Raw genomic sequence first — 14,068 nt, forward strand, 5'->3', positions numbered from 1 at the left:
TGTTTCTTTTATCCCCAGGGGGGGGGAAAAGAGTTTTTTGGGGCCAAATGGGTATGAAATCGGTGTATGGGTTACGGGTAAGCAAAGCTACGGAGGTTTTAACTTATTTTAAAAAGTCAGATTGGGATGCTTTTACTTCGATTAGCCTGGACAAAGAATGACTCTAAAAGACGTTTTCTCCCCTGTTTAGCCGACAGCAGTAAAGAAGACCCTGCAGTGTTTGGAGGGCATCCATCTCAGCCAGTCGGGGGCCGTGCTGGTCTTGTACGTGGACAAGCTTCTCTCCACTCCCTTCCGTGTGCTGGCCCACATGGTGGACACCTTGGCCTGCCGTCGCGTGGAAATGCTTTTAGCGGCGTCTGTGCAGGTACCCCGTGGCGTCATCTGGGCAAGCACTAGGCTGGCCACAGGGAAGGCAGAGGTTTAGTCTCACCCCTCCCCACCACCACAGCCCTGATGGGGCTTTGGGTCTCCTCTTATCTCTCAACCTAACCCACTTCATGTGACTGTCTATGGCAGGGGTAGGCAACCTTGGCTCTTTTATGACTGGTGGACTTCAACTCCCAGAATTCCTGAGCCAGCCATGCTGAGGGGAAAGGGAGAGGTTTCCAAGCTGAGCCATGCTGGCTCAGGAATTCTGGGAGTTGAAGTCCACCAGTCATAAAAGAGCCGAGGTTGCCTACCCCTGCATGGGCATTCCTACCCTTGTACGGTTCCATAAATTAATCCATAAAACCTGTGCTTGACATTTTAACCTAAGACTAAGATCAGAAACGAGTTGAGTTGTTTTCACTCTGACTTTCAGAGTTACATTTATTTTAAGGCCAGTGTTAGCAACTTCAACATTTCATTCTCAAGACTGCTGCGAGTACATTGCATTTCCTGTTTTTGTTTTGTTTTTTATACAGAACAGCACGGCTCAGTTGCCAGTTGAGGAGCTGGACCGAATACAGGAATATCTTCAGAACACTGGATTAGCCCACCGGTGAGACATAATGGATTTGACGCGTGGAAAGTGGCCAAATAGTTTTAAAGCTTTTTCTCTCTCTCCGAAAATGAATCCTGTTTAATCTTTTTCTAAAAGATTAAAAAGTCCCTGAGATTTTACTCCGCTAGTCATTGCCGACTTTAGGGGGCACTGCTCATCTCCGTTTCAAGCCCATTGATTCGGTGCTCTCCAAAGACATTTCCGCGGTCATGTGGCGAGCATGACGTCACGGAGCGCTGTTACCTTCCCACCAAAGTGGTACCTATTTATCTACTCGCACTTGCATGCTTTCAAACTGGTAGGTTAGCAGGAGCTGGAGCAAGGAACGGGAGCTCACCCCGTCACGTGGCGCTTGGGACTTGAACCCAGGTGATGGCGTTCAAGCCGACAAGCCCAATATCTTTCCTTTGCTAAGAGAAACACAACTCCAGAAATTCTTTCTCAAGTCTTAATGATTCTAGGCAAGCCAGTATTTTGTTCCTACGGTTGTCTTGCCCTCTTCGGTCTTTCTCAAAGTATCTAATCAGTGGATTTCTGGTTTTGTTTTTGGTTTTTTTAGGCATCAAAGACTCTACTCCCTGTTGGATCGGTTTCGTCTAACGGTGGCTCCGGAAACCATTAGCCCCTCGCCTTTGGTTACGGCACATCCCCTGGATGGGGGGAACCATCCCGCTCTAGAAACTTTAATTCCAGACAAAGTAAGGCTGAGTTGTTTTCCTATCAATCCGCTGCCTTTTAAATTGTATTTGCAACCGCTGTGAAATGTCTCTGGCCCTGGTCCACTCTAGCCCTCAAAGTTATATCTTAAGAGTTATCCTTAAGAGTTATGGATGACCAATAAATTGAATAAATAACTAAATAAATCACATTTCCTCGAAAATAAGATGGGGTCTTATTTTTTTTTACACTCCAAAAGAGGCACCAGATGTTATTTTTGGGCAGGCCTTACCTACCTCCGGCACCGACAGCCCCACCCAGCCGGTCCGCTTCTTCTGGGGCCGAAGTTCTGCAGCTGCAGTCGGGCCTGCGTTTTACAGTCGGGCCTTTCCAGAAGGCCTAAGCCGAGTACCGAGCTATGGATTGAATCCATAGCTCGTTTCTTGGCTGCACAAGGCCTTCCGGAAAGCTCCGTGACTGAGAAATGCAGGCCTGGCTGCAGAAAAGGCCTCAGAAGAAGAAGTGGGCTGGCGAGGAGAGATCTGGCTGCCAGGCAAGTGCGTGCGGGAGGCAGCTCCACACCCCCACCCCAGCTTGATTTTTTAGGTGTGCGCCTCGCCCCAAAACTAGAGCTTATTTTTGGGACGGGGCTTATATTAGGCCCAGCCTCCAAAATCAAGCTAGGGCTTATTGTTGGTGTAGGCCTTACTTTCGGGAAAACACGGTAGTTGATTCGTGGCAAGTCACGTCCATGCAAATACGTGTTACTGATCTCCTTCGTTTCCCTGCAAGGATTGGTACTGTTCGCTGGTGAGGTCCCAGTGCTACACCAAATCAGCTTTCGCTCTGCCGGAAGGTGCCGAATTGATGAATCGCCTTCCTGAACAAGAACTGGTTCCCTTTATGATGCACCAGGTAAGGCGCGTGTTGGACTGTGAAGGGGAAGGGGGAGAGAAAGGACTTTTTAAATGGTTGTGATTCTTACCCCAAAAGTGCTTTTTTTCAGGAGGCAACTGGACTTTCTCATTTTCCTTTGAAGACGTTTCGCTTCTCATCCAAGAGGCTTCTTCAGCTCTGACTGAATGGGGGGGGGGAATGGGAGGATTTATACTCCTTGCAGACAGCTGGTCATTTGCCTTCTTTTAGAGCAGTGGTTCTCAACCTGTGGGTCGGGACCCCATTTGGGGTCGAACGACCATTTCACGGGGGTCGCCAAACAAGGCTGTCCGCCATTTTTTCCCCCTTTGGCCATGCCCCTGCCACCCGGTGATGTATAAGTGGTTGGGGGTCACCACAACATGAGGAACTGTATTATGGGGTCGCGGCATTAGAAAGGTTGAGAACCACTGTTTTAGAGGGTCATTGAGACCATTTGGGGTTTATCTGTGCCCTCTGGTGCTTTTTCAACTGGACCTCCTTGCTTTTCTTTGAAAATGTTTTGCTTCTCATCCCAGAAGCTTCTTCAGCTCTGACTGAATGGTGGGGAATGGAAAGATTTATACTCCTTACAGACAGCTGGTCATTTGCCTCCTTTTAGAGAGTCGTTGAGGCCACTGGGAGGTTTATCTGTGTCCTCAGGGTCACCTGAGTGGTGCAAATGGGTGTGGAGCCTTGGCTGCAGGATGCTTTCTGCCCTGGGTCCATTCATCCCTTCACTGTTGAAAGCAGTGTGAGTTCTAGTCTCATTTAAGGCCTACAGCTAGCTGGATGACCTTGGGCCAGTCGTTTCTCTCAGCCCTAGGAAGCAGGCAATGGCAAGGTTTTAAAAAGGTTGGAGACAGGCGCAGGCTGTTGGGGATGAGTCCGTGTGGTCGGCGTCTCAAACCGAAGCGCAAATGGTTCCTGCGGTGTGCAATGTTTTCTGGACGTCCGTTCATGCGCCCGCACCGTTCAAAGGAGTGTTCATCCCAAAGGGCATAGCTAAAAAAAAAAAAACACGTTTGGGACAGCCCTGTCCTGGATGATTGAAAATCTCCGTAGATGTCTTGATCCTTACTTCATTATGTAGTCAGAAATGTTACAAGCGCGGGTAACAATATTTATTTATTTATGAGACTTATATACCGCTTTAAGTGCAAGCACTCTCTAAGCAGTGTACACCAGTAAGCAATGTATGTATGTATGTGTGTGTGTGTGTGTGTATATATATATATATATATATATATATTTACGTTGCCCCCAATAATCTGGGTCCTCATGAGGACTTACTGTATATGCTGGCGTATAAGGCGACTTCCGCGAGCGCTAAAATCGGCGCCAAAGACGGGGGTCGTCTTATACGCCGAATTGTCTTATACGCTGGAAATACTGGTAGTTTCCGGCGTATAAGACGATGTTCTAGGAATGCAGCTCAGCGACAAAGACGGGGGTCATCTTATACGCCTTGTACGCCGGCATATACGGTACACTTCTATATTTATTTATTTATGAGACTTATATACCGCTTTAAGTGCGAGCACTCTCTAAGCGGTGTACACCAGTAAGCAATGTGTATATATATATTTACATTGCCCCCAACAATCTGGGTCCTCATTTTACCTCCCCTGGAAGGATGGAAGGCTGAGTCAATCTTGAGCCGGTGAGATTTGAACCGCTGACCTGCTGAACACAGTCAGCTAAAGTGGCCTGCAGTACTGCACCCTAACTGCTGCGCCACCTCGGCTCATATATGGCTTCACAGTCTTCCCGCAGGGTGAAATGTTAACCATCTCCTTGGATGCACTCAGCCTCCCTGGACGAGCTAAGAAACTTGTTAATGTGACAGGTTTTCCTTTCATTGGATCTTCTATGTAATTTTCCTACTTTAATTTAAATTTATACGCCCTTCATTCAGTTAAGTTTTTCCACACACGTCCGTATCTTTTTAAAATATTAACGATATCCTCCCAGCTAGCCGCATTTTACCTGCCGGGGTGTAAAAGGCCGGGCCGGACACGATGACTCTTTTCAATTCCGTCGCTCTGTCAGAAATATCCAAAAACGGCTTCCTGCTTTCCTGCTTCTTTCCCAGGATTTCAACATCGGCCTGCTGGCCCCGTGTTTGAGCCTGGCTGGGCAAGAACTCTCCCGAGGGATGAGGGGCCATTTCGAAGCCGCCCGCCTGGTCACGCTGCACCAGGTGACGGAGGTGGTGCGCAAGCTGCCCGCCAACCACCAGGTCTTCCAGCCGATGCGGCCGATGGGATCGTCCCCGTACTGGAACAAACTCGGCAATATTTACGGTGAGACGGGACAAAGGATGGGGCTGGCTTTTCTTGGCACATTCTCTTTGGCACCGGCAGTCCGGCAGGCACGGGCAGTGCATCCATCCCGCAAGACCTCCCCATTCATAACAGTAACGGTAATAAAGTTGGAAGGGACCTTGGAGGCCGTCTACTCAGGCAGGAAACTCGATATACCAGTGGTTCTCAACCTTTTTAATGCCGCGACCCCCAACCGGTCGTAAGTCGAGGACTACTCAACTGGTGCAGCACTGTTTGCAAAATGGGACTTTTGCCGGGCTCAGCAGGGCAGAGACAGCCTGGACCATTCCTATCGGCTTTTGAAAGCCAATAGAATTAGGCTCTATTCAAGAGAGTCTCTTCTATTGGCTTTCAAAAGCCAATAGAATAAAAGGGAGGAGCACAGCTAAGGAAAAGGGGAAAAGAAAATGGCGGACTGCGTTGTTTGGCGACCCCCGTGAAATGGTCGTTCAACCCCAAATGGGGTCCCGACCCACAGTTTGAGAACCACTGTTATATACCCTTTCAGACAAATGCCTGACCAGTTTCTTTTTACAAACTTCCACTGTTGGAGCATTCACCGCTTCTGGAGGCAGGTTGTTCCACTGGTTAATTGTTCTAACTGTCAGGAAGTTTCTCCTTAGTTCCAGGTTGCAGAGAAGAGCAACAAACGGACATTACCCCTGAATTGTATCCGAAGAGGGATGAGAGGGAAGAAAGGAGAGGAGAGAGAAAAGAGTAAAGGAGGGGAGAAGGAAGTAGGAAGGTTGGAGCAGAAGAGGAGAAAGGGGAGGAGAGTGGTGGACAGAGAAGAGGAGAGGAAGAAGAGGGAAGTAGGGAAGAGAAGAAAGGGAGAAAGAAGGTAGAGAAGGAGTGTGGATACGGTGAAAGGGGAAATGGGAGAGCAACACCAAAAGTCATGTGTATGTATTTATTTCATTTTATTAAAAGTATCTTATATATGAATATAAAAAGAATGTATGTTAACATCTGATAAATATTACAGTATATGTCTGGGGGAGAGTTTGGAAAAATAAAAAATTATTTAAAAAAAAGAGTAACAAAGATGATCAGGGGACTGGAGGCTAAAACATACAAGGAAAAGTTGCTGGAATTGGGCATGTCCAGTTTAATGAAGAGAAGGACCAGGGGTGACAGGATAGCAATGTTCCAGTATCTCAGGGGCTGCCCCAAAGAAGAGGGAGTCAAGATCTTTTCCAAAGCACCTGAAGGCAGGACAAGAAGCAAAGGATGGAAACTCATCAAGGAGAGAAGCAACCTGGAACTAAGGAGAAACTTCCTGACAGTGAGAACAATTAACCAATGGAACAACCTGCCTCCAGAAGTTGTGAATGCTCCAACACTGGAAGTTTTTAAGAAGAGACTGGACAGCCACTTGTCTGAAATAGTCTAGGGTTTCCTTCCTGAGTAGGGGGTTGGACTAGATGACCTCCAGGGTCCCTTCCAACTCTTGTTATTCTATTCTATCCTATTTGAAAGAGGAGATCAAATCGCAGTGTGAATTGTATCATGACGGTGTGTTTTTTTTTCCCTATAGGAGACCCAGAAATTTTTCAGTTCACAATGGTTCTAGCCCAAGCTTTAAGTCAGTATCTGGTGTTGCTTTCCAAACTGCCAGCGTCTCTTCGCATTCCCCGCGAGAAGGAAAGTGACATTGTGAAGTTTGTGGTAATGCTGCTAGAGGTAAGGCTATCAGGATATCGGGGGGGGGGGGGAAATACGTGAGATAATTTTATGGTGCTGCCTTCTAAAAAAATGAACAATCGTAAGAGAATCTTGCGGTCTTACCGGTTATTTTTGTGCTGCAATTCTGCTGTGGATGGTTGTTATCTGGGAAATAATTTGAAATGCTGGATTGAGTTGGACTTCTCACGATTTCTGTGTTTTTGGCTTTTTTGTACTTCTGGATAACCTCCCATAAAGGAAGGGATAGTTTTATTCTAGACGAGAAGGTCTAGCCCTGACTTGTTACTGGGTTCTGAGTGTGAATTCTGCCTGTCATAACCTATTTTCACATCTCTCTAATTAAATTTCAGAAGTTGCAAATTCACAGGTTTGAATTAACAGAATGGCCAAATATAAACAGTCTCAAAACTATATCATAATTCATGGAACAAGTCAGGTGAAGAGGTGATGCTTCTAGCACTAACTGCTAAATTATGCATAATTTTAACGGATGAATTTCAAATTCTGGGAATGGGCAGAACAAATGAAGAGAGGAGAAGAAATCAAGAAGAGCTGACTGCAATTGCCAACTCCTGCTCAACTCCCTGAGTGTAGCTGCCAATGGTTTATTTGATTTATAAGGCACCTAATTGCAAGCAACTCAAGCTAGTTTTTTTTTTTTTTTTTAAAAACAGTTTATACAATTATATAATTTGAAATTACAAAGCTTGTTGGAAACATCAGCCCCTTAAAGCTTTTCCTGGTGTTGGTGCCTTTAAATTATTTAAATCAATTTAAAATAAATAAATAATAATAACAATAACAACAACAATAACAATTAATTGGTGCTTTGGTAAGAGCACACTTGGAATATTGCATCCTGTTTTGGTCACCACAATATGAACAAGATGTTGAGACTCTGGTAACAAAGTGCAGAGAAGAGCAACAAAGATGATGAGGGGACTGGAGGCTAAAACATATAAGGAAAGGCTGCTGGAATTGGGAATGTCTAGTTCAATGAAGAGAAGGACGAGGGGGGGACATGATAGCAGCCTTCCAGTATCTCAGGGGCTGCCCCAAAGAAGAGGGAGTCAAGCTATTCTCCAAAGCATCTGAAGGCAGGACAAGAAGCAACGGATGGAAACTAACCAAGGAGAGAAGCAACCTAGAACTAAGGAGAAACTTCCTGACAGTCAGAACAATTAACCAGTGGAACAACCTGCCTCCAGAAGCGGTGAATGCTCCAACACTGGAAGTTTCTAAGAAGAGACTGGACAGCCATTTGTCTCAAATGGTATAGGGTTTCCTGTCTGAGTAGGGGGGTTAGACTAGATGACCTCCAATATCCCTTCCAACTCTGTTATTTTGTCAATTTCTTTTTGTCCTAACAGATGCTGTCTTGGCACTTAATATGCAAGCAGGTTCCCCTAAGTATTGATCTCCAGGCAGTGCTGGAGTGCTGTTGCCTGGCATTGCAACAGACTGAGCTGTGGAATCTCTGGGCAACAACAGAGTACACCAGCCATTCCTGCTCGCTAATCCATTGCACCCGATTCATCCTGGAAGCAGGTGAGGATCCCCTTCCATAAGATTTTCCTTAGTACTTTTTATAAGTTTCCACTTCTGGTCAGTTGCATCCAGTAAATCAATTCCCCTTGTTTGTCTGAATTCCGAAGTGTTTTCTTTCATTTCACCACCGTCGGCAGCTGAGAATGAGAGACTACTGCCAGGTGTTATTTATTTTATTTTCTCTAATGCCTTCAAGTCGGTCTCAATTCCAGGTGAACCAGCCAGGCAAGTTCCTGTAAATTCCCAAATTCACCAGCTGCTTTTGTGCCTAGAGAGCAGGTCTAACAGTCCGGTGCCTTTAACCACTACACCAGACTGCTCTCTCTGTCAAACTAAATGAATGCAAGTGGAGTGAGGGAAGTTAAGTGGAATTTTCCTCCAATGGGATTTTCCCATGTATTTTACCAGGAAAGATAGATAGGGCAGCCTAGAAAAGTCAGTGCCCTCCTAACCATACCCAAGCATTCCCAGTTTGTTGGCGATGTCCATTTTGCTCTACGAGTTCATGGTGACCTAACCCTAACCCTAAGTGGAATTTTCCTCCTATGGGATTTTCCCATGTATTTTACCAGGAAACATAAATAGGGCAGCCTAGAAAAGTCAGTGCCCTCCTAACCATACCCAAGCGCTGGAATTTGTTGGCGATATCCATTTTGCTCTATGAGTTCATGGTGACCTAACCCTAATCCTAAGTGGAATTTTCCTCCAATGGGATTTTCCCATGTATTTTACCAGGAAACATAGATAGGGCAGCCTAGAAAAGTCAGTGCCCTCCTAACCATACCCAAGCACTCCGAATTTGTTGGCGATGTCCATTTTGCTCTACGAGTTCATGGGACCTAACCCTAACCCTAAGTGGAATTTTCCTCCAATGGGATTTTCCCATGTATTTTACCAGGAAACATAAATAGGGCAGCCTAGAAAAGTCAGTGCCTCCTAACCATACCCAAGCACTCCGGTTTGTTGGCAATGTCCATTTTGCTCTCTGAGTTCATGGTGACCTAACCCTAAGTGGAATTTTCCTCCAATGGGATTTTCCCATGTATTTTACCAGGAAACATAGATAAGGCAGCCTAGAAAAGTCAGTGCCCTCCTAACCATACCCAAGCACTCCGAGTTTGTTGGCGGTGTCCATTTTGCTGTATGAGTTCATGGTGACCTAACCCTAAGTGGAATTTTCCTCCAATGGGATTTTCCCATGTATTTTACCAGGAAACATAGATAGGGCAGCCTAGAAAAGTCAGTGCCCTCCTAACCATACCCAAGCGCTCCGAATTTGTTGGCGATGTTCATTTTGCTCTGCGAGTTCATGGTGACCTAATCCTAGGGGAATAAAACTCCACTCAAGAGGCAAAAAAAACTTTAGGAGTTGTATTCTGAAATATCTTCACGTTTGCTGAAGTTGTACAATCTGTACAATCTTTGAAGGATCAGTTTTGGAAAATATTTGTTGCCTCCATCTGATTTAGTGGCAATTGAGCCGGGAAATCGCCTCCTGAGTCCAGATAAAGGGAAGACGATCCAGAAGGCCACCAGCGAGAATGATGGAAGGAGTTCAGAGACACCAAGTAAGGATAAAACTGACTCTACGTACGCATGAAGGGGTTGGGGATTTGATAAAAGTCATAGGTGAACATACAGGATAGCTAAGCTTAGAGTTATACTGGACTGATGGTGGCTGCAAATACATCGCAACTAAAGAATTAGATGTGAATTTCACGTTGGGATTACGTACAGGAAATTTCTCTGAAGACTTCAGAGTAAGACTTAGCAGGAAGGTGTGGCCTTAAGGCAGATGGTAGCTGGAGTTGAATCTGTAAGAGAAAGGTTGAGAAATGATTTTTCCCTATCATGTCTTCTCCAGACTCCGTTTCCCTTTGTTGGCTAGCCTTGGGAAGTTGGAAAACATACACACATCAAAGATATAGTAATACATTTAATACCAAATTGGATGGATGCATGGATGGGTGCATGGATGCATGGACGGACAGAAGGATAGGGTAGGGTAGGATAGGATATATGGTAGACATAGATAGAAGAATAAGGTAGGATACGTGATATGGTAGACATAGACTGACAGACAGAAGGATAGGATAGGATACATGATAGAGATAGACAGATAGATAGATAGATAGATAGATAGATAGATAGATAGATAGATAGATAGATAGATAGATTAGATGATAGATAGATGATAGATTAGATAGATGATAGATTAGATAGATGATAGATTAGATAGAGAGATAGATGATAGATTAGATGATAGATAGATAAATAGATTAGATGATAGATGATAGACAGACAGACAGATTAGATAGATAGATTAGATAGATAGATGATAAATTAGATGATAGATATAGATAGATAGATAGATAGATTAGATTAGATGATAGATTAGATAGATGATAGACAGATGATAGATAGATAGAGATAGATAAACAGACAGATAGATAGATTAGATGATAGATAGATAGACAGACACAGACAGATAGATTAGATGATAGATAGATAGACAGATAGACAGATAGATTAGATGATAGATAGATAGATAGATAGATACTCCCAGTTCTTAACTTCTATTTTATTTATTATAATAAATATTTGCTTTCTTCTCCACTTCAGATTCCGAGTATATTACAGCCACTTGTGAAGTGGTGGCAGAGTTGGTGGAATGCCTGCAGTCTGTCCTGGCTCTGGGGCACAAGGAGAACCGCCCCATCCCTGCATTCCTGACCCCCGTTCTGAAGAACATCATCATCAGCCTCTCTCGGTTACCCTTAGTCAACAGCTACGCGCGGGTTCCCTTCCTGGTACGTATCGAACGGGGAAGCTGAAGATTTCCTGCTTGGTCCGCTCTTCTTTTCAAAGGAGCGAAGACCCAACTTTTGTATTTTGAGACAGCTACATTTATTATTGCAAGCGCGTGCGTCTTTTTTTTTTTTTTTAATATCGGTCTTTATTCAGGAATGCATTGCGAAAAAAAGCACCGCTTCCAAATGGCGAGTATTAATATGCAGGTCGTCCTCGGCTTAACGGCCACGGTTGGTCCCGAAATTTATGTTGCTAAGCGAGAACACTTGTTAAGCGAGTTTTGCCTCCGTTTTACACCTTCCTTTACCACCGTTGTTAAGTGAATCACCGCAGTGGTTAAGTTGATAAGACGGTTGTTAAGTGAATCCGGCTTCCCCCATTGGCTTTGCTTGTCAGAAGGTCAGAAAAAGGGGATCACGCGATCCCGGGACACGGCAGCCGTCATAACTGTGAATCGGGTGCCCAGCGTCCGAATGTTGATCACCTGATCATGGGGGAGGCCGCAAAGGTCTTCGCTGTGAAAAACGGTCGTACGTCACTGCTTTCAGTGCCATTGTAACTCTGAACGGTCGCTAAACGGACTGTTTTAAGTTGAGGACCGCCTGTATTTTTTCCCACCTTTCTATGTCGTGATAGGTCTGGAAGTTGGGCTGGTCCCCAAAGCCAACGGGAGAATTCAGCACGACGTTTCCCGAAATCCCGGTAGAATTTTTTCAAGAGAGAGAAATCTTCAAAGAATTCATCTATCGCATTAACACCCTGGGTAAGTACCAAGATTGGGAAGGCGTTCCAGCCATGAAAGCTGAAGACTTTGGGTGGTAGGTTGACATTTTGAAATCCCTGTTCAAAAAAAAGCTTGTAACTCTGGGGGAATTGCCTGTAGCTCTCCACCACCATCCTGAACAGCCGTTGCAGGTCTGAAGAGATACTGAGAACAGGAATATTGAGGCAGCAATAGCAGTAGTACTTAGACTTAGATATTGCTTCACGGTGTTTTACAGACCTCTCTAAGCGGTTTACAGAATCAGCCTATGACTCCCAAGAATCTGGGTCCTCATTTTACTGACCTGGGAAGGAGGGAAGGCTGAGTCAGGATTGAACTCCTGGCAGTGGGGAGAATTAGCAAGGGAGGGGAGGGGAGGGGAGGGGAGGGAAGGGAAGGAAGGAAGGAAGGAAGGAAGGAAAGAAAGGCAATAGCAACAGCACTTAGTACTATGTCAGTGGTTCTCAACCTTTTTAATGCCACGACCCCCAACCGGTCGTAAGTCAAGGACTACTCAACTGGTGCAGCACCGTTTGCAGAATGGGACTTTTGGCGGGCTCAGCAGGGCAGAGACAGCCTGGACAATTCCTATTGGCTTTTGAAAGCCAATAGAATTAGACTCTATTCAAGAGAGTCTATTCTATTGGCTTTCAAAAGCCAATAGAATAAAAGGGAGTAGCACAGCTAAGGAAAAAGGGGGAAAAAATGGCAGACTGCGTTGTTTGGCGACCCCCATGAAATGGTTGTTCAACCCCAAATGGGGTCCCGACCCACAGGTTGAGAACCACTGTACTATGTTATTCTCTCTGTTCTATTACAACTGCTTTCTTTTATTCTTTTGTATTTTTTTTCTATTTTTATTTTTTTTTTCTATTTTTATTTTTTTCTCTCTCTCATTCTTTTTCTTTTCCTCTCTCTTTTTACTTTTATATTTAATACTTAAGAAACATAAAAATGTGAGATGGCTTATATGGAAAAAAAAAATAGAATCAAGTCTGTCAACGTAAATGTAACTAATTGCTACCAGTAAAAATATTCAGAATTTGGTGGGAGAAATAAACTAAAATAAGGACTGTAACAGGATTGATGGTAAGGCAATCCAAATGAATGGAAAGAAAAGAAATGTATTAATATGATGATTATTTTTTAGGAATATTGGAAAAAATATATATTAAATTGTCAGTTATTAAAATAATAAGATTTGTATTAAGGCAAGGTTTGCAAAAAAGGATGTTTTTTAAGGAAAGAGGAAAGTAAACAAAATTAATATATGAAATGCAGACTATAGAAATTAATTGTTAAGGACTCTTTTTACAAATGTAACCCAGACATCACACTGTTTACCAACTATTGAATGACTTATGTTTGTGTAAAAAACTAATAAAAATCATAACAAAAAAAAGCAACAGCACTTAGACTTATATACCACTTCACAGTGATTGACAGCCCTCTCTCTCTCTAAGCAGTTTACAAAGTCAGCCTATTGCCCCCCCAACAATCTGGGTCCTCATTTTACTGACCTGGGAAGGATAGAAGGCTGGACCGGTCGGGATTGAACTCCTCACAGTGGGCAGAGTTAGCCTGCAATACTGCATTTTAACCACTGTGAAGGGGAGGGAGGGAGGGAGGGAGGGAGGGAGGGAGGGAGGGAAGGAAGGAAGGAAGGAAGGAAGGAAGGAAGGAAGGAAGGAAGGAAGGAAGGAAGGAAGGAAGGAAGGAAGGAAGGAAGGGCAATAGCAGACTCATTTTACCCATCTTGGAAGGGTGGAAGGCTGAGTCAGCCTTGAGCCGGTCAGGATCGAACTGCAGGCTGTAGGCAGAATTAGCCTGCAATACTGCACTCTAACCACTGGGCCACCACAACCCTGCTCTGTCCGGTCCAGGGGAGCAGTTTACATCTCTGGGTTCAGAGTTTTACTGCCGGAAGAAACGAGTCGGTTGTGGGCCCACAGGTCAACTGTCAAGACCCTTGTGACATTGGTTTCTCATTATTTTGCGGTCCCTCCGGTTTTAAATGAAGAAGCGTCAGAGGCTCTGGATTCTGGAAGACTAAATATTTATTTATCTGTCATATTGATCAAGCTGCCCATCTTACGCAAGCCTGTGTGGTTTTTGCCCTTAGGGTGGACAAACCGCATGCAGTTTGAGGAAACCTGGGCCACCCTCCTGGGTGTCCTTGTGACCCAGCCGATCACAATGGACCCGGAGGACAACCAGCAAGAGGTAACACGATCAGGGGTCCTTGGTGGCTTTCTTGCAGACGCTTCATTACCCAGCTAGGTACCATGATCAGTGATGCGAGGGGGGTTGTTTGCTCTCTCTTTATATACAATAAGCTCAGACAGAGACAGACAGACAGACAGATTAGATGAG

General features: G+C 44.7%; 1 protein-coding gene across 5 annotated transcripts in view; it reads left to right on the plus strand.

The window, feature by feature from the left end:
• Positions 1 to 14,068, plus strand: part of HTT (huntingtin) — a 90,108-nt gene that overhangs the window by 55,700 nt on the left and 20,340 nt on the right. For all 5 annotated transcript variants that reach the window (XM_039361500.1, XM_039361501.1, XM_039361502.1 and 2 more), the window contains 11 exons: positions 191 to 367; positions 909 to 985; positions 1,548 to 1,686; positions 2,438 to 2,560; positions 4,656 to 4,866; positions 6,425 to 6,570; positions 7,944 to 8,121; positions 9,591 to 9,689; positions 10,744 to 10,931; positions 11,569 to 11,695; positions 13,818 to 13,918. In XM_039361500.1, coding sequence (XP_039217434.1) covers positions 191 to 367; positions 909 to 985; positions 1,548 to 1,686; positions 2,438 to 2,560; positions 4,656 to 4,866; positions 6,425 to 6,570; positions 7,944 to 8,121; positions 9,591 to 9,689; positions 10,744 to 10,931; positions 11,569 to 11,695; positions 13,818 to 13,918 — 1,566 coding nt within the window. The remainder of the gene's footprint in view (positions 1 to 190; positions 368 to 908; positions 986 to 1,547; positions 1,687 to 2,437; positions 2,561 to 4,655; positions 4,867 to 6,424; positions 6,571 to 7,943; positions 8,122 to 9,590; positions 9,690 to 10,743; positions 10,932 to 11,568; positions 11,696 to 13,817; positions 13,919 to 14,068) is intronic.

Source organism: Crotalus tigris, unplaced genomic scaffold (assembly GCF_016545835.1).
Source record: "Crotalus tigris isolate CLP2741 ecotype Arizona unplaced genomic scaffold, ASM1654583v1 scf7180000019298.7629538967:1458412, whole genome shotgun sequence".
Taxonomy (NCBI): Eukaryota; Metazoa; Chordata; class Lepidosauria; order Squamata; family Viperidae; genus Crotalus; species Crotalus tigris.